General features: G+C 50.0%; 1 protein-coding gene across 1 annotated transcript; it reads right to left on the bottom strand.

Moving 5' to 3' along the window:
• Positions 1 to 760: 760 nt before the first annotated feature.
• On the bottom strand, positions 761 to 24,017 carry LOC118171561 (ovotransferrin). The gene is made up of 25 exons (XM_035334780.1): positions 23,858 to 24,017; positions 21,558 to 21,721; positions 21,248 to 21,356; positions 19,892 to 20,083; positions 19,544 to 19,679; positions 19,087 to 19,142; positions 17,609 to 17,778; positions 17,298 to 17,484; positions 16,482 to 16,636; positions 15,174 to 15,267; positions 14,734 to 14,769; positions 13,888 to 14,046; positions 12,759 to 12,903; positions 11,753 to 11,817; positions 11,325 to 11,509; positions 10,421 to 10,607; positions 9,942 to 9,975; positions 7,789 to 7,840; positions 7,045 to 7,297; positions 6,838 to 6,932; positions 6,653 to 6,730; positions 4,976 to 5,058; positions 4,420 to 4,556; positions 3,765 to 3,819; positions 761 to 1,915 (listed from the first exon to the last, which is right to left on the bottom strand). The coding sequence occupies exons 1-25, from the start codon at positions 23,898 to 23,900 to the stop codon at positions 1,699 to 1,701; spliced, it is 3,087 nt and encodes a 1,028-aa protein (XP_035190671.1). The 5' UTR covers positions 23,901 to 24,017; the 3' UTR covers positions 761 to 1,698.
• Between the last annotated feature and the right edge of the window lie 655 nt (positions 24,018 to 24,672).

Below are 24,672 nucleotides of genomic sequence, written 5' to 3' on the forward strand. Positions count from 1 at the left end.
CTTGCTCTTCCCACCACTACTAGCTGTTTAATAATGCTACAGGGAGGCAGAGGATGCCCAGAAAGAAGGGAGAAGAACACAACAGATCAGTTGAGCAATTATGGAAGCATCAAACCAGAGGTGTCTGCAGAGGATAGAAAAGGTCTATCAGGAACCGTTCGGTCCCTCCTTACCTAAAAAGAGGAAGCAAGAAAAATAGAGGAAAAACTTCAATGCAATAGGACCTTGCAAATCCAGTATGGCATCCCGGAGAGCAATCACCCTCACAGAAAAGCCATGTTGAGCTAGCACCCTAACAGAGCACACAGCTGCTGGGCAGGGTGACTGCCTGGGTTCTAAGGCTGTTGTTCTGGAAAGGGAAGCTGAATAGCCAGCGTGACACCAGGGTCTCATCTCCCACCTGGCCAGCACTAATGCTGCTGCAACATTTCCATTTGGATAACCAACACCCCTGGCAAGAGCAAGGAAGGAGAGCAAAGGTCCTTTGGAAAGTTCAGGTCTAACGCATGCTGGATTAAGATAGCACCACCATCACTTCCAGCCCCCAAACAGCCAGCCGAGCCGCTGCAAGAGCCAGAGCAACAAGCGCTCTCGGAATGAGAGCACACATACAGCAGCACCTTTGGCTCCAACCACAAAGCACTGGAAAAAAAAATCCCATTTCCTTCTGCCTCAAGCATCTTTTTGCAGGGAGGAATCGTGCTCACATACGAGTGTGCTATCAGCCCAACGTTCTCTCTCACTTTGCTGCAACTGCTGATTACAAACACAAAAAGGTCTCTTTATTGCAGTCACTAGGGAGGAGATGGGCAGGGGACTGAACAACAAACAATCTGGCATGACAGATCTCACCAACAATGTAGGCATCTATCTAAAAATGTGTCTTCCTCATTGCTTGAAGCTAAGACCCTTCTGTAACTGTCATACGGAAAGCGTGCATACATGTGTGTCAGAGGAGAGTGAAACAAGCTTTCAGGACGCAGCCCTCATTTAAAAGAAAAACTCCCGAGAACCATCCAGCAGAAGAAATCACCCAAAGACAAAGGCACCGCAGCCAGACACCGGCAGTGTACAGTGACAGAGGTAGATGAGCCAGCCTGCTTTTGGGATTTATTAAATCACTCCAGTCCCACAGAAACTGGACTGCACCGGTCTGGAAGAATGGGGAGGTAGGAGATAGAAGAAAAAAGATTTTTTTACTCGCCTCAGCAACTGCCCTACAGTCTGTGCACTTTGCCAGGACTGCAAGTAAGCAAGCAGAAGTAACAGGGATGCAATGCTAAACCAAGGCAGGAAAGGACAGAGATTCCAGTCTCTAGAAGACTCAACTGGCAGTGCTCTCGTCCCTAATTTGCCTGGCAGCTGTCAAATGAAAAGACGAAACATTTCAAGGAAACACAGAAGCCCATAGGGTAAGCATCCCAGAGAAAGATGAAGGAAGAAGGGTGAGGAAAAAAAGGTTGCAGTATGATGGACACAGTCAGAGAAATCACACCAGGTATTATGTTACTCCCAAGGCCATAAGCTGCAGAGGAAGACACTGCAATGCTTGTTTCCAGCTTTTTCTAGAAGTAATTTCGAGAAGTATCTTCTACAAGATGAGATTTAAGTGCCTCAAACCATCTCTTTCCTTTCACTCTCCCAGTGTCACACCCACCCAGCCTCCCCTCATCTCCCTCCTGCTCTGCCCTTCTCTGTTCAAGCGATCTTGGCCAGCCACTTCTCAAGGCCCTCGAAGTCGGCATTTCCCTCCTCTCCCTTGCTGCCACGGGCACTGCACTCCACAAACTCCACCCTCATTGGCAGCTGGGAGAAGTCAAAGTCCTTGCCCTTCTTCCCCAGCTGAGCGGGGCCCCCTACGGAGGAGCCATCCAGACTGGTGGGGGCTGCAGAGCGGGTCACTCGTAAGGTGTTGCTGCAGAGAGAGAAAGGACAGGATCAGGAACCGTGAACCAGAACAAATTACCTGTGTCACAGCTGCTGAGATGCTCTGGATTCAGCCGCCAGCAGGACACCAGGAACACCAAGGACAGAAGGTCCCAGAGGCACACCCATGACTCTGCCCCATGAGACACAGGAACTTGAAAACAGCTGCTGGAAGACACAGCTGAGAGGCTCAAGAGATCAAGACAAATGACAGGAGGCCCCTCTAGGAGAGGGTGCTTAAACTGGTTTTGCTCTACAACAAACAACAGCAAGAGTTGGACATCAATGTCCTGGTCTGAATTTCCCCAATATCCCCATGGCAGACACCAGGAGTCAAGCATGGTGGCAAGTGATCAGATGGATGCTGAGTACAGAGTGGGAGGTCAGAAAACACTAAGTAACCTAGGCATGCTTGCAAACACACTTCCTGGGAGTTTTATGCTTTCTCCTCCATGCTCTGAGCCAGCGCAGGCTCCCCAAAATGTCCTGTTGAGAGAGAAAGCAGCATTCCAACAGTCTCCCTCCTCCTTCCAACAGGAGCAGAATCTCTTTGAACAGCCCCAGCTCTTTCTCTGGGCAAAGTGAATCTTATCCACCAATGTGATCAGCCTGCCAAGAGCACAGACTGATACAAACTAAGCACATTAGAGGAAGTAGAATTATTGAGCTGTGCGTTAGTAAATTCGTTCATTCCCAGGTCTGACCCTTCCTCAGCAAAAACATGCGAATCTGATGCAAACATGAACCTGGAAGCACTGCAGACTGTAACAGACTTAATTTAGGATGTTGAGGGAAAAAAAAAAAAAAGTCAAAAACTCTTGAGTTGCAACAGGTAGGGGCAATGCAGGGACCCAAGACCATGCTCACACCAGAAGGGACACCTCCCTGCACGACAACCCCATCAGAACAGAGTGACATCCTGGAACTGGAGACTTGCCCTCAAAGGACAGATGAGGCTGGACACCAGGTACCGCAGCCTGCAGCCTGCACAGTCCCGGGGTTTTCCATTCTCTGCCCTCCAGGCCGGAGGGCAGCTGTCACAGGGCACGTGTCCCCTGTGGAACAGTGCCCGTGGTGCCAAGGGCTAACGCATGGAAGTGCTGCTGCTCAATTCCTCAGCGAGGCATCGCTTCCAACCATGAGCGTCAATTTGGAGAGGGAAGCAGAACTTCTGAAGAGGCAAAAACCCGTTCTCATGCTAGGGAATGAACCCGGACTGCGTGAGCTGCTTGTCTGACTGCAAGTGCCTGAAGTTAAAAGGCCCACAGTGCTCAAGACCTTCAACACGCCATCCGGGCAGAGGGAGGCACCGTGATATCAGGGATCACGCACTGTGATTTGACTGTCTCTAAGTTCCCAAAAGCCAGGCTAGGGAAGTCAAGAGGCTGCATCAGGCACAGATACAACCAGCAATCTCTCCCCAGGATTTCAGCTGCCTTACAGAAGGCAGGTGAGGCACTCAGCGGTACACATCACCCTGCTGCCATCTACTGGCCAAACAGCAGGGCAACGAGACAACCGCATTCCAGGAACATGCATTTCTTTGGAGACTTAGGTAAGGACTGGCATGTTCTCCTGTTCTCCACACTACAGCTTCTAGCAAGGAAAACAGAGCCCTTTTGTTTTTTTTTTTCAGGACTGCAGCAGTCCTAGATCTTAGTGCCTTAGCAAGGAGCAATCTTCTCTCATCCTGATTACACCGACACAGACAAAACAGAATGCTCTTTATCTTCAAAGAATGTAAATGTGGCTCAAGGGGCTCACTGAACATTGGCAGAAGAGACAGAAAGGAGAAGAAAGAAAAGCTCAGAGGGTTTAAGACCCAATTTCACACTTACAGCTCTTTCTCCAGCTGCTGTTGAATAAGTTTTGCTGATTTTGCCATTGTGACATCTAGGCAGAGAAAAGAAAAGGAAGTTAGCTCTTTGGTTTTGTCAGAGAACAGAACCTGCTTCAGGCTCCTAAAGTTACAGGGAGGCCTGCTCATACCGTGCTGTCGTTGGACCTAATGGCACAACAACAGCGTCTGTGCTAGGATAACAGAGAGAGGAGCTTTGTGTCTGTGGGCATGAATGGCAGCAAGTCAAGTGCCTGATATAAGGCAGAGTATCTGTTTTTTCTCACTGTCTGAAAGCACCAAACCTGATTCTGGCAAAAAGCTTCTGATTAACCTACGGGGATCCACACCTCCATGGGGAAAGCTGTAGGGATCTGAAAATCTAGCAGCTTTCTGCACAAGCAAATAGCCACGTGCCTTACTTAAACCCGTCTGAAGAGCTGCAGCTCTCCAGTCGGTGCCTCTCTGAAAAGCTATTTGACATACCTGACCTAAGAATTCTTCCAGAGGTGGCTAGAAATGTTCCTGCTGAGTAGCCCAAGCCTTCATTTTGCTGAAATCACAACTCCTAAGAAATTCATCATGTACGCATTAACCCCAACAGTCACTCAGGGACTGAAGAACCACCATTCCCACCTTCAGGGCACACACAGTACCTTGCTTATTGCAAGCTATCAGCAGCGCGGGCGCATTTTTGAGCACTGTGCTGTCAACCAGGACCTGGTACAGGAACTCCGCCACATCCTTCACCTCCCGCTGGAAAGCTACGCTGTCCACCACAAACACGATGGCTCTGGAGGAGAGAGAAGGGAACAGGTGCTGGGCACGAACCTCTGTAACCACCTTCCCCTGCAGATCCTGCAGCCTAGGCCAAGACAGCTGTTTCCACACCCAACCTCATTCAACCTAAAAGCGGGTCAGGACATGGGGGCTGATATACACCCCGTGTTCACACCCAGCAGGAAACCTGTCCCTCTCTGTCCCAAAGACATACCGCATCCCCAAACCTTCCCTGCTGCGTTTGCTTTGCCTCCTGATGCACTACAAAGGCAGGCAAGTAGAGGAAGCAGAACCCCCAGTGCCCCAAAGCAGAGCTGACTCTCAGGACACACACACACACACCCCAGCTCACGGCTCCCTCACCTGGCGCATCCCTGGCAATAAATAACATCCCCCCCCCTCCTCCTCCCCTGCCAACTGCCTGCACCTTACCTGGCTGCAGCCTTGAACCTCTCCAAGAACTGAAGCCGCAGGCTCTCGTGGCCTGGGAGGTCGATTAAAGTCACATTAGCGCTCTGGGAACAGAAGCGAGAGGGTGTTAGCAACACCGGCACCTGGGGGACCGGCGATCACAGCCTGGGGAAAACCAGACTGGTGGCGGGCTCCAGCTGGGGCAGGAGTGGGGAGTGGACCCCTTCGGGACGGAAGCACGTAACTCTCCCCTGGGTGCAGTCCCTCTATCGGCCCAAACAATTATGACAGGCTGAGGTGCTGTCAGAACTGCTGAGGAACACTCACAGACTCGGTAAGGAGAGAGCGACACCAGCAAACCGCCCGGCAGGGCTGTGAGGACGGAGCACAACCGCGCAGACACGAGCACGCTCCCCCCTCTCCTCCTTCAGAGCGCCCTCCCCGCAAGCACCACGCACGCAGTGCGAGTGGCAGAGCTTTAGGAAGGCTGCCTCACTCGGTACGCCGGCAGATTCACACCGTCTGCGCTGGCAAGTATACCTCTGCCCAGCAAAACCACAGCCTCCCGCTCTGCCGGTCCCTGGCACGGAATCAGCCACAGTCTCTGAATCGAGACATCTTCAGGCACACAACTGCAAGCCAACCTAAATACACACAGCTTTGTTGGGAAATAAGGCAAAAGCAGCCTCACAAGGTACTTCTTGAATTAAAAGCAGCAATCATTTCTTCCGCAGGCAGCCAGCCAGCCAAAGCAATGACATTAGAGAGAACGAATGCCTCTCGCAGGCTCCTGACAGATGTGATCCCAGAGGGCCACGTCACCGTTCTCAGCATAACACGTGCTGCTCCTGAGAGGGGAAAGAACGCTTCTCAAGACCCTGCCTACTCACTGCCTTCATATTTTAACGGAAACCTTTGATCAGAGAAACAGCAGCCTGTCTTACAGCATTCTATCACCCCAAATATCTGTCTGCTCAATCTTAGAGACATTAATGTAAAAAACTAAAAAGCCCTGCAATTCTTTTTACTAAGTTTTTAACCCCTTATTATTACCATTGTTAACACAGATTGCCACAGAAAAGGCAGAAAAGCATCGACCTTTAAAATTCACCAGTGGATAACATGCTGTCAGCTCATGCTTTCGCTGCCACGTGTACACCCAGCAAGGAAAAGAAACACTTCTGAAACAAAGTTGATCACTGTAAATGGAAAATAACTGCAGCAGCCTAGCATCTGGAAATAACCAACCCCTTCTGGGGGCCAGATGAAGTTCAGCTGAAGGCCATTTTTAAGCCTGCAAACCTTCTAAGTACAGATTTTCTCAGGAGTTAAATTAGCATCAAGCAAATAAGCTCAACACGACAGAACAACGCTTCCTCACAAATCTTCCTGCTCCATGCCAGACCCCTCTCTCCACAGTGTGGCATATTTTACTCAGCTTTAAAACCTGCTCCTTTTCCTCTGGAAAAAAAATAAATAAAAAATAAAAAAACACCTCTGCAGACAGGGAGCCCCTAATACCTGCCAGTATTTTCCTGCCTGCACACTGCCGAAAGGAATCCCTTCCTACTCAGGCCAAGCAAAGGACTGGTTCCAAGCTGGAAGCCTGCACAGCACAGAAAGCACCAGGCCGGGTTTGGCGGCGGGCGCTGCCTCCGGCCTCAGGGCAGCGCTCGGAGCGAACACCCGCCGGCTCACCTTGTCGCTGCTGACCCTGTAGACGGCAGAGCTGTCGGTGATAGACGTCTGAGTGTCCCGGTACTTGCCCGTCAGCAGCTGCGAGGAGAAAAAAAAACAAACAAACGACGAGAGGAAGTGCAAGGAGCACAACGCGAGCGTGGAGGACGCGTGGCCGCCCCGGCCCGGCCCCGGCCCGCACTCACCCTGGCGAACAGCAGCGTCTTCCCCGCGTCGCAGAGCCCCAGCAGCAGCACGGCCCTGCGGCCGCTCCTCCCGGCCTGCGCGAGCCTCCAGAGCACTGCGGGACACAGCACGGCCGGACTCAGCCCGCGGGGGCCGCGCTGCGCCCCGCGCCGCCCGCAGCCGCCGCCCCCCGGCCCGGCCCGGCCCGGCCCCGGCCCGCGACTCACGGAGCGTGAGGGCGACGAGGAGCAGCGCCAGCAGCACGGAGAGCGCGGCGGGGCCGGGCGCCTGCAGCTCCCGCCGCAGCGAGTCCAGGTACGGCTCCAGCGCCCCCGCCATGGCCGCCCGCCTCGCCCCGCTTCCGCGCCGCCGCCGCCGCCGCCGAGCCGCCGCGGGGGCTCCCGGGAGTTGTAGTCGCGGAACCACGGCAGGGGTTGGGAAGCTCCGTCGGGAGTTGGACTCGGTGATCCCTACGGGTCCCTTCCAACCCGGGATACGCTGTGATTCTGTGATCTCCAGGGATGGGGCATCCACAGCCTCTCCGGGCAACCCGTTCCAGAGCCTCACCACCCTCAGAGTGAAAAGCTTCCTCCTAATGTCGAACCTAAACCTCCCATCTTTGTTTAAAACCATCCCCCCTTGTCCTGTCACTATCAACACATGCAAACAGACGTTCCCCAGCCTGTCTACACGCTCCCTTCAAGTACTGGAAGGCCACAATGAGGGGCAGGGATGCCCAGAGGGGGAAAGGGACATCGGTGGGGAAGCAGAGGGAAGAGGCCGCCATGGGGAGGTGGCAAAAAGCATCCCAAATTGGTTAAAAGTGAAGGAGCATCGTCCCCTGGCTCTGCTGGAGGTCTGGAGGGTGGCTGCAGGCAGAGCTGCTGCTGGCAGCCTGAAGGCTCTCCCCGCTCCCAGGTTGTCACCAGAAGGTGAAGGAGCAGTGGTGGGCATGGGTAGGGCTGAGGTACAAGAGGCACGCAGGCATCTTCCAGTCCTGAGCTCAGCTTTTGGGAGAAGGAGCTGAAAAAAGTGGGGATTGGACTAGATGATCCCTACCAATCCCTAACATTCTGTGATTCTGTGAAAACAATTGGAACAGAATAGGACACGAGGCTGACTAGATGATGAGGCTCAGCAGGTCATTTGTGGTGTGGCCACACTCTGCCCGGAGAAAGGTCACAGGTGGGGACCACCGGGCTCAGTCCTGGGAGCTGTTGTCTCCAGCAGCTGTATCAGTGACCTGAAGGACATGATGTAGTGCTGGCTTAGGAAGTTTGAAAGTTACCCCAAGCTGGGAACATGCTGAAGTGCTGCCACGCTGGGGGACTGGGGTGGGCTGGAGGAACAGACCAGAAGGAACCCCACGAGATGCGGCGAGGACGAAGGCCTGGTCCTGCCCCAGGAGGGACGAGCCCCAGCACAATGCAGGCTGGGGAGCGGCTCTGCTGGAAAGGCCGCGAGGCTCTGGGCAGGGAGAGGCTGAGCAGGAGCCAGCATCTGCCCAGGCAGCAGAGATGCCAACAGCATCCCTGGAGCACAGAGGGGTTGGGGTGGTGATTGCTGGCCTCTGCCCAGCACTTGTTAGAGCACACCTAGCTGCTGTGACCGGGTTTGGGCCCCTAATTCAATAAGACCTTGAGGAACAAAAGCAAATTCAGCAGAGACACCAGGATGACCCTGGGGGCTGAGGGACCAGGGTTTGTTGAGGCTGGGGAAGAGATGGCTTCAGGACAGACGTGATAACAGCTGCCATATTTCTTCCAGGTGTCAGGAAGATGGATCTAGGCTCTTCACAGTGGTGCAGAACAAGAAGCAAGGGAAGCATATTGAAACAAGAGAGGTTCGGACTGGTTATGAGATAAACTTCTTCCCCTCAGGACAGGCAAGCAGTGGGACAGACTGCCCAGGAAGGTTGTGGAGTTTTGTTCTTGGGGAAAGCTTTCCACCTGTAGCAGTAGTTAGTTGTAGAAACAGGCTCTTTTAGGGACACTGTCTCTCTTTGCTGGTTCTTAAGAACAGATTAAACAAACCATCTGTCCAATATACTTGAACCTACAGAAGTGCAAGGGACTGAATATCATTGCTTCCACTTTAACTTTCTGTCTTCAAAAGTGATCTTTAGTTAGGCTAGTGGATGTCTTGCAATACATGCCATATGCATTCAAATATCATCACTGAAAGTCCATCAAAATATTAATTCCTGCAGAGACAGGAATTCAACATTTTTTCTGTCCTCAGCAGTTCTTCTATGCCTGCCTTGACAAGAGGGTTACTACCTGCTAGCTTTTATTTTATTTTATTTTATTTTATTTTATTTTATTTTATTTTATTATTTTTTTTTTTAGCTCAGCAGAAGCTCAGCAACATGCAGGTTTCTAAATAGGTCCTCGATTTTTCTCAGAAAGGAAATCTAAGCCTGGGCTCTCCACAGTGACATACTGCGTTTTAAGTGTACTGCCTGGTGGAAATAACTCTGCTTCTGCACTATTCATATCTACCCAGCTGAGATATGAGATGGAGTGGTTTCTATTCACACCTTCCATCTTACAACCACTATGTTTTTGAGTTTTGTTGTTGTGGTGTTTTTTTATATACTCTACCCTTCAGATTCCCTCACATAAACGCTCTCTCTCTTCCTATATCCCAAACACAATGGGCAGCTGTTGTCTCCTGGGGAGATAATGGGATAATCTGGGTGAAGCGGAAGCACAGATAATACAAAACGGCTGTTAATAAGACTCTAGGACACCTTTAATCCTTTTTGCTTTAGACAATATTGAAAGGAATTTCTCTACTGGGCAGCAACAGCCTTGAATGGCGATAGCCAGATTGGAGTCTGCCACCGGCCTGCAGCAAGAGGTGCCGGGGAAGGAGTGGGCATAATAACTACTTTGAGAAATCTCAGGAAACCTGTTTAGACTTCGAGATTTTATTCCTTGCTGTGACAGCAGCAGAGAACCATGAAGTTTCAAATAGCCACTTTCAGAGTGATGGAAGAAGGGCAGAGGAAGCAGCGAAGGCAGAGGGCCCTCTGTGGGTCGGTGTTGGAGCTGAGGGCACGAAAGGAGTCACAGCACTAGGTTTCCTCCCCCTTCAATGAGGGCCCTTTCCATCCTGTTACTTGTCCTCAAGGAAGGTGCACACCTGGAGAAGATCTGAAAAGGGAAAGGACAGGGAGGAATTCATACCTTGCATTTAAACAGAAAACACAACATTGCTCCTGTCCCACCAGTGCACAGCCAACCATGCCAACATTGTCATACTGTGGAAAACATATCCACCATACCACCAGAAGCATGCATTAACCACAGATCACACTGAACACAGACTGACAGGGCAGGGTGGGTTCTTTTTACCACTTCTCAAACTCCATGTTTTCTAAAGGTAATTAAAAATCATTCTTTCCAATGATGCCAGAACAAGTTTCCAATCTGGCAGAAGTTAGCTCAGGAAACTCTGGGAGAAGTACACTGGCAGCTTTATGAGTTATCCTAATTTTTCTTTAAAAAAATTAAATGGACAGCAACAGAAATACCTGTCCATATGGCTGATGCTAAGAACTGCGATTCACTGACTTTGTCCTGAAGCTGTTACATTTACCTGATGGGTTGCAGGTATTGAGGCTAGCAACTGAAGCATAGTATTCATCTCCGAGGAACTCCTTGTATGTTATTCCTTGGCGGAGTTTAACCAGGCACCTGGTCAAGTCTTTAAACAGAAGATCCTCGGTCTGAGACTGAAACATCATGAATCTCTCTTTCTCGGTTCCATGTAATCCAAACAGTTTCTGAAATAAAGGCATGAAGAGGTAAGTGTATAGTAGAAAGGAAGATTCAGCTCATACAAGCCTCACTCTCAGTGCTACTTCTTCACCATGAACTCCTTGTCCTAGGGAGCCCCGAGTCAAGCTCCAAAAGTTTAGGACTGAATCTTCTGTCCGTGTGACTAGGTGGCAGGGCTCTCAGTGGTAAGCAGCACACCTGTGGCATGACCGGCTAAACAATTTTTTTTTTTTTCTTTTTTAGTATTTCACTATATGCAGATCCCACTGGCAGGAGCTGCCAGCAGGTTCTGTGCCTTCACCACGAGCTGAAAGCAAAAGGAGCTGACTTCCAAAGCATCTCTTAACAGATCCAGATGGAGGAGAAAATCTCACATTGTCAATGTGAAATCAAAAAGAGCTGACATAACCTGGTTATGCTGACAGGAGTAGCTGGAGTACTGTGTGTGTTCCAGGGGGGCTGGATGGCTTGCTGCCTACCTTGTGCCTGACACAGCTGAGTCAGAGATCAGCCACCCCAGAGGAGTTTCCAAAACACAGCTGTAAGAGCAGTTCAGAAGGGATGGAGGGAGCGGGAGGCTAAGGGACAAGGCTCTGACCCCATATCAGTAAGTCAAAATCTTCCACATTTCAATGACTTGGAGAGCATCATTGCTCTAAAAATGCAAACATGTTGTGTAAAAACCACCCCAGAGCATTCCTCCCACTGTCAGTACCACTAACCTCCTGTCTCTCCAGCAGCTCACGGATTTTGTTTGCTTTCTCGGGGCGTGCAACCACAGCGTGGGTAGGAACTTTGGCCAGGTGGCAGGTCTTGTAATCCATGGCATTTGCCCGTCGCCCATCAGTGCACAGCAACTCAAAGTCATCCATTTTCAGACCTTTGGCCCAGTCATCTTTATTTTTGCCTATGAAGAGAATTGGTTTAGAGATTCAGAGATCTTGTAGAGGCATAATCACCCTCTCAACACCCAAACAAAGCATTTGTCCCTGCACGTGTGTGCACTGATACTACAAAGAGGCCATATGGAGTTTGTAGTTAACAGGCCACCAGAATAATTGTGCAGCTGAAGTTAATGTTTTGGGAATGAAAATAACGCAGATGGGGGAAGCAGTCCTGCCATGTCCCATGCAAGAGGATAACCACATACCATCAGTGTTTTCGCCGACAGTTGAATGCTTAACAAAGGCCACATCACCCTGCTCGACCAGACACCTGTGAAGTACAAAGAAAGGCAAGTGATGTGGGTGCCGGAGTCCTGGTCCTTTCCCACAGGTTGGATTCTGACCTGTATCCTACTCTGTGAAATTAGTCTCTAAAGACAGTCAGGTCTAGGAGTCCTGCCATGAATATTTTAAGGATATCTGAAACAGTCTTTTAACACATTCTGGAAAAGCACAGGCATCCTTTTAACATACTAAGTAACTGATGTATTTTGTTGTCAGAAAGAAGTAGTTCAGCCAAGTTCAGAATTTGCGTTGCTTTCTGCAGTGCCTGGCTGCACCTTTCAATAGCCATGTAAAAAGACAAACTTGCACCAAAATGACTGCAAATCCTGCAGCAGGGTCTCTTTGCTATCAGATGTAACTGAAAAAAAGACTTATTCTCTTTTTAAGTTTGTGCCCAATACAATTACTTAGACTTGACCTGCTACTGGTTGGTACAGAGGAGATGGCACCGGGGTTACCTCTGGTCCCTTCTCTTTTTAGGGAATTGTTCTTTTTAACTAATGCAAGCAGCATTTTTGACAGGGAGCATCCAGTGGCAGCATTGTTTCTGGGTTCCCATCTTTTAAAGTTCTTTATTTTACATAATTTGTTATGTAATTAAGCATAGCACCACTTTCATTGTAGGAGGTCTGGCAAAACACTCATGTCTCTCCCAGTTTGCCTGGAAGGACCAGGACATTCATTTTTACAGAATGGGAATGTTTTGCATCTACACTGAAGAAAAGGAGAAGAGACGGTGGGAAGACAGCTGCATAAAGAAAAATAATACGGAGTACGTAAGTAATATTACAGGCTTATATACCTGCAGCAGTGTCGTGGAGAAGAAAAGGTCAGTGGACTAGTGTCAGCATGAGGCCACACCACATGCACGATCTACCCACCACCTCTCTGATCAGCCCCAGGTACCTGAGCGTTTTCCCCACCTACCGGAAAGCTCCAGTATATCCATAGTATTTCTCGTGGCTGCTGGCAACACACTTCTCCAGCAGGTTTTCCCCTGAACCTTGGCACAGCTGGCAGAGGCGGGAGTTAGGAGGAGAACCAGGAGCACAGCCCTCACTGAAGTAATCATCTGAGGGAAGGAAAAAATGAAATTTACTTTTCTTGCACTGGAAAACTGGGGTTTATTTTCATAATATATTCTTGTGGTGATCTTATATGAGCAGTCAGCGGGGACTGGGAACAGGCTGCGATGCGAGGAGGAGCACGCCTCAGCAGACAACACATCACAGGCATCATGCTTTGACTAGGAATCTTGTCCCTTGGTGTGACAGATGATCTTGGCATTGAAAGAAGAATGTGTTTTCTGCAAACCATTCCTGGCTCATGTGGAACCAGCCTTTCTGGGTAGGCACGACTGTATTAGGCAGCAATATGAGAACCCGGGGAAGAAGGGACATTAGGAAAGGCAGGTAGGAGGATGGAGAGGCAGAGTCTAAAACTTAATAACAATAGTATGTTCTTGAGATTAGATTTGCTGTTAATAATTATACGCTTAATTTGCCTTGGTCCATAATATCTCCACATTATTTTTGTTGGACCATAATTCTCACTGACTGAAAGATGGATATAGAGGCTGATCTCCCGAGCAATGCAGACTTTTTACCCACTATTCTCAAGGGAGTCAGATCAGTCCCTTAAAGTTTCTTGAGCTGAGAGCAGCCTCTATCCCCTATTCTCAGCCCTTCTGGGATTCAGAAATCCATTCTTTGCTCCTACACAGCGTCCTGCACAAGGAGCAGCCCCCCTGTACCTGGGGCAGCCTGTGTTCCCATTTTGGGAATGCCTTTTGGGCTGCTGAAAGGGGAAGGGAAGAGAGGTGAAAAGAAAGTGAAGCCCCCCCAAAGCAGCTGATGTGCCATGTCCTAGTCAGAATCTGTCACCAACAGTCTGAAACGTTGCTCACTGAAACCTTGAATAACAGACTCATCCTCATTTCCTTCTCCAGGTGAGAGTTTTGGAGGCACAAGAAGCTTTGTAGATCAGAGGAGGCATGGCAAAATGTTTTTGCTCGCAGGTTTCTAGCTCAGACAAATGGTTGTACGTCTTGACTCACCAAAATTGCAGCTCCCGGTTTTGTTGTGAATCAAGCCCATGGGGATGTTCCAGCCAGCAGTTCTCCCAACAGCGGTGTGGCATGACTTCTTGCCTTGCAGATTGTTCCATGTGAGGGTATTGTCGGCTTTCTTCACGACAGCCACAGCAAAGTATGATGCTTTTGGAAGGAAAATACAGGAGAATTAAGGACTGACCCAAGGATCCCACTGTGCTTCCTTACCAGAGTGTCAGCTACACTTAGGAGAGGGCAGCTATGCACAGCGTAGCAGAATATTTTGCCCTTATGAAGGACTGGCCACACAGCAACAGGAGAACGGTTTGCAGACATGATGGATCTATTCCCACCGTGCTCCTGAGAAATTATTACCCCTGACATTTCTCCCCCACAAAACTGGCACTCAGGTATGCAAGAAGGCTGTGGCAAGATGTACCCGATGCGTGCCTCCTGATTTAATATCCTCTTTAGCAGAGGACAAAACCTTCCCTCCTCTCCCTATTTCTATTAAAAAAACAATTCCCCAGTGCCACAGCCCAGTCCCTCTTTCTCTGTTTGCAGCCCTGGCAATGTCACAGTGAGGCCATGAGAGCACGGTGTGCTCCAGCAACTCTGCACAGATCTCTGCTGCTGCCATATGCTTTGCCTTGGTATCTGCTTGCATACCCAGAGTTTCCATTTAAGTGTTAATTTCTCACCCAAATTTTTCACATCTGTGTTGTACACAGTGGCTCTTACAAAACTCTTTGTGTGGACAGTGGCCATTAATTCTCAGCTCATGACTGTATATATATTTTTCCTCTTATATCTGAACGGACAAGTGCCTGTCTCTCTGTTCGTAGTAATTACCTGGTTGTCCTTCTGCTTTGCTGCACTGGCTGTCATCTGAGGGAGGGAACAAGAAGAAGATATTAGATAAAAGAAATGGCAAATCCAAAAATGAATCAAGCTCGCTATTTGCTGGAGAAAGTTCATTCTAGAAGTGGCTATTTAAGGTCACATTGAGCAAACTGACAGAACAAAGAACAACCTCTGTCCGTTCCTCAGTGCTAAGACAAATATTTTCACCAAGACCAGTGCTAAAGGACAGGGGCATCGTGATTAAAATGAAGAAGATAGGAACTGGAGGTGATCACGATCCTGATTTTTCAGGCGTGTAGCGTCAAGTAGAGCTGCCCTGCATGCCATGTGTTTTCTATGGGATGCAGCACTGAGGCTGCTTTCTAGGTTTCAGAATAAACCCAATGCTTTTGCACCTACCCCTTCCCCAGCACCAGGACTGCACTTACCATCATAGCTTTCTCCCATCACTGGCACCAACCCACACACGCCAGCAGTGTAGACAAAACCTCCATCTAGGCTGATGGCATCTGCTTCACCTTTCTGCAATGAAAACAGCATGGTAATGAAATGACACCGTATTTCCCCTGAGCAGGTCTTTTTGGAAACTGGGTCTTAAAAGAAGCAGTAAATGAGAGGAGACAGGCTGGGGGGAAATGGGCCTGAGAGGGTAGCACATGGCCAGACAAGTTCTTGCTGATGCAAAGAGAGGGTGCTCTGAAACTACCTCTCACGTGTGCTTGTAACCACCTCCCACAGCAGTTCTCACCTCCAGGCACTCGCAGACTCACGTGGGTGCATCTCCCAGCCTGTTTCCTTATCCCACCTGTCCTTTGGAGTTTGCATTTTGTGCTGTCTCCACAGTACTGACCCAGCTTTCTGAACTAACATCATCTACACCACGGAACCCATCCTCTGCTGAGCAGGCTATGGCCTTTCTCTGTGTGACCCCGAAATGGCAAGACGAACTGCTCTTTGTAGGCTGGGACACCCAACTCGAAGGCGAGAGCGCTTGCATTACTGGCTGAATCAGCAAGCAGGGCACGCTCTAAGTCTAAGGGAAAACTGGTTGTTAGAGGCGAAGAATTTCAGAGGATTTGCCAGATCCATCAGCAGGAGACTAAGCAAGACATTGCAGCGACTCTGGGTTGCATCAGAGAACAAGACCTCTTAACTGCAGAAGAAGATTTCCCTGTTTGGATCCCAGAAACTTGTTTGTTTTTCAGTACAGAGGAAAATAACAGGCATGACTGATGCAAGCAAGTTAATCTAAAAAATCTTTCTCAGCAAATTAAGGTGTTTTTTTGTTGTTGTTGTTCGTTTGTTTTGTTTTTTAAGACTTTTTTTTAAGGCTTTTTTTTTTTTTTTTTTTTTTTTTTTTAAGACTTCTGGCCAGTACAGCCATTTCATTTTATTTAAACTTAAAATCTATTTCTCACTTTCTTCTTTTTCTATTTTACTACCGTCACCTTCCTTTTCTAAATAAAAAGTTACTTCACACCAGAAAGTTATTTTTTGTTTAGGAAACATCAAAGAAGAACTCTGTCTAATAACATTTTTCAAAGATGTTAGTCATTGAAGAGCTAGTTGAGCCTTTTCCCTGTGATAAGGTTGGTTTCTGCCTGCTGTTATTTCTCAGAAAGCCCCCAGTATTTTATGGTAAAATCCCACCCCCAGATCTATTAGCAGGCTGAAAGAGGCAATGCCTCTCTCCAGCTGAAAGAATCCCGGAGAGAAGAAAAGGAAAAAAGCCCTACCATGATCTTAATAATGCAGTCCTTCGTGTTGTCTGCCACGGTGCACTCCACCTCCCCGTTGCTCACCACGCTCCAGCGGTCACACTTGCTCTTCTCATCCTTGCCTACTGCACACCACTGAACCTTGTCTTCTCTAGGGCTGACAGTCAACTGGTCTGCAAAAACCGGCCGGAGAAGAAAGAATAAGCCCAGAGCTCTGCTGAAGCACAGGGCCACGGGCAGGCGGCTTTCTGGGTGAGGGGGACTCTGCCACGAAGCCATCGGCACACAGCCAGGCTCGGGACTGGGACCAGAGGGAGGTGGAGAAGTGCCACCTGGTCATGGCTTCGTGAGGTAGCATTTGAATAACCCGTTTTGATGCTATGTGAAGTCGATGTGCCTCCTTCCATAAATGCCATGGTGGCTGAGCCTACCACAGAGACCTCTGCCCAACTATGGATGTTAAGTGGCTTTCAGAGGTCATTTGTTGGACATCTGACTCAGAAAGCCAGCTAGGACATCAGTAAATGCTTGATGAGTCTGTATGGAAGTAAAGGACCCTGTTTCCCTCAAATGGCCAATGCTGAGCCTGATGTCCTGGGATGTTTCTCCTGATCCTGTACTCTTGCATCCCAGAAACCGCTATTCTGAGCAGCAGTTTTGACCATGCCGATTCCCTACCAACCACACAAGCCAATACCTTTCACAGGAAATATTTTATGGAGAATACTGTCTATACTTGGAAAGTCATCTTCCTTTCCCCAGACATGTTTTATGACCATATCCCTTCAATGCATCTCCCACTGATAGTACATCCGTATCTCACGTCCTGCCCACCTTTCCGGAGGCTCTGGATGGCACTGTAATACTCAAAGCCCAGATAGAGCTGGGAATCCATCAGTGCTGGGACACGCTTCAGCATTATAGCAGAGTCTTTGAAAAGCAAGTCCTTGAGGACTGGGTCCTTCTTGCCAGGTGGCCCGAAGAGGTGGAAGTCACTGGTGGTGCCCACGCCAAAGTTGCTCTGCCACAGGGAAAAAATAATCAGCGAATAACTATACCAAAGCATTCGGAAAGCTGGAGAGAGCAAGCAGAGCCATGGGACAGAAGAGGGATGGCAGGGGAAGGAAAGCAGAGCTTGCAGGTACCTGTGCTATTGAGAGAAAGCTCCAGATGTCATCAACCTTGCTATCATCCCGAGCCACAACGGCGTGAGCAGCCACTCTGGCCCAGTGACAGGTTTTGTAGCTGTCCACAGGCTGGCGGGTGCCATCCAGACACAGCAGCTCATACTCGTCCTTCTCCTCTGGGGCATTTTCTAGAGGAAGAGGGGAACCATGAGTTGCATCTCCACAGAAATAGACAATGGCCCAGCATGGGGCAACTTTGTCATTGATTTATTCCAGCTGAATCTCGGAAGAATTCTTTACTGCAGACAAGTTGCACAAGCCTCTGTGCAATAATGCAAATGTGTTAGGAGAGATGGGATCATTGTGGTCATACGAAGGCAGTGCGGAAAGAATCTGCATGCACGTGAGATGATCTCTGCTGCTGCCATAACTAGCCCGTCAGTATTTATTTATGTGGCAGTAGTGCCTGGGCATCCAGGCATGTGCATATAGATACGAATACAAATAGATTTACAAACACCTTACAAGTAGACTTAACAGGTCAGGCCCTGCACATGGTCTGTAAAGGCCAGCAGATAGCCAGTGTCAAGGCTGAAAACAGAGCCCAGGTCGGAGAGCCCAGGATTACAGGAGAATTCAGGTAGGAAAGGACCTCTGAATATCTCTGGTCCAACCCCCTGCTCAAAGCAGGGCAGACCAGGTTGCTCCAGTTGGATCTTGAAAACCTCCAAGGATGGAGGCTGCATGGCTGTCCCATTGCCCAGCTGTCCTTACAGGGAAAGGATTTCTCCTTGCGCCTGGTCTGAACCTCTCTTTTCCATTGGTTCACAAACCCTGCTTTATGACCATGGTTTCTCATCTTTCCATAGTCCAACTCTGTAACAATCTTGGCTCCACCTCCTTGCTAATCTCCATGTAGGTACGGACAGGCTGCTCTGAGGTCCCCCAAAGCTTTTTCTTCTCCTCCCCGAGCCTCTCCTCGCAAGACAAGCATCCCTGCCACGTGGCCCTGTTGGTGGCCCTCCGCCGAGCTCGCTGCCGGTCCTGGCAGTGCCAGGCCACGTTCCCTCTCTGAGAGGTGCTGGCAGTAAACTCTTGCTGTGGACCAAAGCTCCCAGAGGAATGGGTGAGCTTCTCTACCCACCTCATGCTCACCCTGCATTTGCTGTCATAACGCTACAGCTGCCCCTGCAATATGGCACCAATGGTAATGCTTTGGAACTTAAATCCAGCAGGTTTTCCTTCCTCAAAGAAGAATCCCAAAGGAGAAGTAGAGCCCACCACAATAATAACTTTCTGTAACAAGGATAAGTTAGTCCTGTAATTAATCCAGTGTGCAAAACATGTTTCCGGAGTTTAAAAGATCTGAGGTATGAAGTAAGAGAAACAAACTTTTGTATGAGAAATAGAAGTTTGCACAGTGTAGACTAAACCCAGGATGGAGTGGAAGCAAGAGGTCGGAATGGAAAGGAGAAACAAGAGGTTTACAGGCCTACCTTGAACAGTTGTGTGTTTTACAAAAGCCACATCTCCTTTTCCATCTTTCAGACACCTTAGGTGAGAGGAAACAGAAGAAATGTTAAAACAAACAAAAAAGGACAGACATCACCGCTCCCTGTCTCCTGTTTCAGCTGATTACTTTGGCATAAACTGCAACCGCAGAGCAGCAGTCCTCCCAAAAAAGCTGTGCTGGCAGGGAAGTAAATATAATGGCAGAGAAGTAATGCTCGAGAGACCCAGTAAGACTTACCACAATGCTAATGCTATGTATCCTTAGGCTTGTGCAAAATCAGACAGCTGAGCTCCTTCTTTCAGCTCCTGCTAACTGCCTGCCAGTTATTGCTAATTGGATCTTTAATTACCAGCAGTCCCAGTTCTATAAATTCCACCTCATCAGGACCCCTGATTATAGCACAGCAGTCCCTGGTATAATGAAAAATAACTTTCACTCACTGAAAAGCTCCAGAATATCCAGAATAAGGCGCTGTGCGGAGGCATTTGGTTTTTGGGTCCCCCTTGCACTGACGGCACAGCTTTTGTTCAGTGGTGGCACCAGGCACACAGCTGGCAGAGAAAAACTTGGCCACCGCTGCAGGGGAGAAACATGCAATGGTTATTCTAAAACCCACTGTTACAAGGACCTGGAAGGGTTTGGGGGGGGAACATGGAAAGACAATAAACGCTTCAGTTGCTCTCCAAGTTGCCTCTGAACCTCTGCAGAAAATCAGGCAACGCCACCTTCACCTCGCCACCACCCCTGGCTTAATATCAGCCCGTTTCTCGTGTTGTTCCCCACGTCACCTTGCTCGACTGAGCCTGAGTCTATGCCTTCCCACTCGATGTCTCCCCGGTGGATGAGCGTCCCGATGGGGATGTTCCAGCCAGCGGATCTGCCCAGGCCCGTGTGGCAGGAGGTCTTGCCTCGCAAGTCACTTATTGTGAAGTCTGTTCCTTTCTTAACGACAGCCACAGCATAGTAGCTGGTTGTGGAGCCTGCAGTGCGAGAAGGAGGGAGGTAATTAATAGCTTTGCTTGAAGAAGCCTGGTCTTCCGTTTTCTCAGGGGTGACCTACGCTGCTGGTGTTGAACCAGCAGTGTACATTACACCAAGTAGTCGTAAGCGTCCTGAAAACACTATCACATGCAAAATGCTCTGTCACTGGACATATGTTACGGACATACGCATATAAGGTTGCCTAAACAAGTCTTGTCTCAAACACTATTGCCCACTGGAGCATTCATGTAAGCGTTACAAGTCTGAAATTCCATGCCTAGTCTTTAAAATTAAACCAACTCCATCATGTTACATACGAATAAAGTGACAGAGTTTTAGACATGGTCAGGAATGACCCACCCGTCTTGCTTTGATCCTGAATATTGCACACAAGCAGACTGACCTCCTGGGCAGAGGGGGAGAAAAGAAATTGGTCAAAAGAGATTGGGAATTTTGGATATGTGAGATTGCTCGAGGTGATAAAGACAAAATGGAGAAACTGTGTCTGTTCGGCTCTCTGGAGGAGCAAGGGAGAGAGGAAGGACAGCACAGGTAGTTGGCAGGGATGGAACACCAGAGCAAACTCTTATCAGACAGGACTGCCGCAGGATTTCCTTATGCTCCTCTACATTTTTCTGTGCACAGCCTGCACCTCCTGCCTTGGTTATCTCAACAAGGCTCTCCTCCACGACCACTAGTGGCAGTGCTGCTGTGGCTATAAGCTGGTCTGGTCGACGGCTGCACAGCAAGCTGTGGGGACTGCTGTGTTCTACCTGCACTGTTCAAGGTCACTGATAGCAGAATATCTCTGGGATCTCTTCTGAACAACTTTCATGCCACGTTTTGGAAGGGCTGGGATTTCTGCTGACGGTGATCTCCATCCACGGCCCCTGCATCACTGCTTTCAGCACAGCTACCAGCACAAACAGGGCACTGGTTCTGTCCCCTGCCATTGCAGTGACCCCAGTGGTCATGGGCAGCAACAGATGATTCGCGTTTTGGCACAGCTGGCTCCCTCCCTTCCCCCAGGGGATCTGGAAGCCAGGGGCAATAGCTCAGACACCCAGCAGAAACAACATGGGAGCACTGGGTGGAAAGGAAGGCCTTTGCACCACCAGTTTGCTACCACCATTTGGCTTAAAAATGCTACGTGAAAACGTTACCTCCACTTTGTTCGTAGACCTCGGCAGCAATGGGCTTCAGCTTATAGGGGGCAAGGCCTGCCTCGAAAACTTGACCACCATCCAAGCTAATGGCATCTGCTTCGTTATTCTAAAGAGAAAGAGATTTCAATCAATAAACAAAACGAGGGGAAAACGCTTCCCAGCAGTCTCTCCTGGATCCTTGTGAGTGAGTCCTTCTCCACAGTAGGATCACAGGTTTACCAGTGACTCGAAGGAAACCCTTTCTCCATGTGGAAGGTGCTGCTGCAACCTCCTCAGTGCCCAGCACGGCTGTTTGCTGCCCACTCACCGAGATGGCTTTGATGCAGTCCAGGTACGTTGCTTTCTGCACGCAGCTCAATGTAACTCTCTCCTGTTGCATGTGGTCCTTTAGGCTGTTGCATTTCTTCTCTTCTGCTGAGGATATTGTGCACCATCTGACGGTTGCCTTGGGGGGAGCAGCAAAACACAGAGCTGTGGAAAAAAAAAAAATAATAATAATAATAAAAGTCATCTCAGAGAGAAAGAAAGGCACCAACGGGGGAGAAACACCATCTCTGGTTCCTTGCAGCCATGGCCTTGGGGGAGCAGCAGGATCTCCTTTGTGCATCTCCTAAGTCACACAGGAAAGGAGTTTCCTTCCCACCTGAAGTGTGGATCTTCAAGAGCATCTGGAAGGACCATCCCCATCCCTGGGTAATGGATGGACCTGCTCAGCATGGTGATTCCAGCAGCCTGCGCTCACGGCAACACCCACAGGGGCAGGAGAACAAATCCAATAGACACCAAACTCCAAACAGAAAGAAAAGACTGTGCCCTGAAACAGTCTCTTTGCAAATAACCCCAGACGGAGAGCAGCTCTCATCTGGCCGGACTACGTTCAGTACGCTGCCACACACAGCTTCCCTGGTGACCAGCAGATCAGATATATTTACCTCCCTACTCCCCATCTCCTCCAGCACAGGCAGCAACCAAGGTGCTGTACTGCCCACACGCAGCCACAGCCCCCTCTTCTAAGGGTGCCCCACCAGTAAATGCAGCAGCCTGGCTGTGCTGGGAGGCTGATCAAGCCAAGACCGCAGGTCAAGGCAGACTCTTGCCTCCTTCAGCACCCTAAGCACCAGAGATGTTGGAAACTTGCAGGTAAAGTGCACGACCGGCCCCGTGCCGCCCTGCTGCACATTGCACTTTAGCTCTGCCCCTTCCTGGCAGGATCGTACAGACCAAGACATGCACACTTCCCTTTCTCCAGGCACATTTTGTTCACATGCATCTTCCAATTAACCCATGCTGTTTCCATTTTCTTTTTCTCCTCTGAAATATTCTGTCTTTTTGAGCTGTAACTCCACCAGCAGACACCTCCCGCTCCTCCTGGTGGAAATGCTGACTTTGGCCACGCAGGGAATTTGTAGCCCTAATTCTCTTTGCCTGAATCTACATTTTTCACCTTTTGGCTGAAAAAAAAAAAAGCCATGGCCAGCTTAATGTGGGGCTGGCAACCATCTTGCCTTGTGCAGGGGCTGGCATGGGTCCTCCTGGGGGCCCCTCCACCGGTGCTGGCCAGTGGCCGTGGCATGAGCAGCGGTGACAGCCAGCATGCCACTGCTTTGCTTCGTGGCACTGCTCAGCCTGGCAGCACTGGTGAGCACCGGGAAGGCGAGGGGAGCCCCAGTACCGCAGCCCCTGTGGGGGCAACCTCTGTGCAGCGGGGAGGAGGGATGTCCCCAAGAGGACATCAGTCATCGCCGCGCTTTATGGGAGGTCAGAAGGGACCTGCTGTTCCCTCCTTCCCGTGTTGGGTGTAGGCAGCAGCAGCATCCTTGCCATGGCTTGCTGCCCCTTGCCTGACTGAATTGAGAGAGGAGAGGAATCCGTGCTTCAAGCAGAGCCAGCTCTGCAGCGGCACGCTACGCGAGTGAAATGCATAAGAAAAAGCACAGCGGCGGCAGCAGGACAGCACTCCACTTATTGAAAGCAGTCCAGGAGCTTCCCAAGCCCAGCAGAGAAGGGCTGGGAACAGGGCAAGCTGCTCGGGGACACCATCCTCCCCCCTGACTGCAGGAAGCCTCGGAGGCCCACAAGGGGAGCAGCACCCCAGGAGCAAGCAGAGAGACAAGGAAAGAAGGTGCCACTTTGCAGCCCCTATGCAAACTTCTGGGGGAGCAGCAGGGGGAGCCTGCGGAGGCTCCTCCGAGGTGGTGGGGTTTTGTTTGTTTGTTTTTGTTTTTGTTATTTAAGCTGTTTTATTGCAGCTGCCCCCAGGTTTAACCCACCGCACAGGCAGGCTGGCACTGGTTTAACCCCACGCACAGGGATGCTCCTATCCTGGCACAGCAGCTGCTGGGGGGGAGAGGGGTGCTTTTCCCCTCACCCTGTGCTGAGCTGCTGTTGTCAGTGTTCAGAATAGGCATCCTCATTTACAGGTACCCATAGCTGCCAAAACAGGTAGGTTTTAATTACTCAGCTCTCAGGTTTTACTTAGGAGCTGCCTGGTCTGGCACACGCTGCAGTTGCCCCTGTAAAATAGCCTGGGCTAGGGTGAAAGCCTGTGGTCCTGCAAGGTCCAGGCTCCTCCATGCCACCCCCAGCCTGCTTTCAGCACACACTTACCAGCTATCCCTAGGGACAGCACAGCGGAGAGCACAAGTTTCATGCTGGAGCAGGAAGTCGGGTGCCGAGGAGGGGCTGCGGTGGTCGTGGTCACAGACCGTCCCCTCCGGGTCTGTGATGGCTCTGGAGCCGCTTTCTCCCCCTTTTATAGAGGAGCAGCCCTGGCTGTGTTTGCAGAAGCAATGACCTAACACTGTTTGTCCTTCCTTGTTTCTCAATAGCTGCTAAATCGCCCCCCTCCCTGGATCAGCCCATTTTTAGGACGCCTTTCACTCTTTGGCACTGAACCCCTTCGCAGGCGGGAGTCGGAGCAGGCAAGGTGCTTATTGTTTTACAAGGGGCTCCAAATGGAAAATTCCCAAGTCATGACATATGAATTCCCCTGCAGGCTGAAATGCCACAGGAGGGACTGTTTTCTCTGTGGCTGCTACCCCCTGCCTTGCACAGCCTAATCTCAGAAATTCCCTGCTGAATCCAGCCCTCGGTTTCACGTGTTTGCCAGTAACTTACTGCTGTGCCCAACACCCTTTGGCTTGCTTTCTTCCTTGCACTCCCTTGGCAGTGGCAGCAGGGCTCGAAGGCAGTAAATGTTCCTCCCAGATGGTCTGGCAAGCTCCTTGCACAGGCAGAGAAAGCCAGTGGCCGCAACTGGATAGCTCGATAGCACCCTGCAGCCGGCAGGAAACACCACACCTCATCTTCCGTAAGCTGTTGTTGTGATGATCCTGGGAAGAAATGCCGAGCTCAGGGGTCCCCTTCCTCCCCCTTCCTCTGCAAACCCTCTCTACCTGATTGCAACACTCCCCGTTTCCCTC

This window comes from Oxyura jamaicensis, chromosome 9 (assembly GCF_011077185.1).
Source record: "Oxyura jamaicensis isolate SHBP4307 breed ruddy duck chromosome 9, BPBGC_Ojam_1.0, whole genome shotgun sequence".
Classification (NCBI taxonomy): domain Eukaryota; kingdom Metazoa; phylum Chordata; class Aves; order Anseriformes; family Anatidae; genus Oxyura; species Oxyura jamaicensis.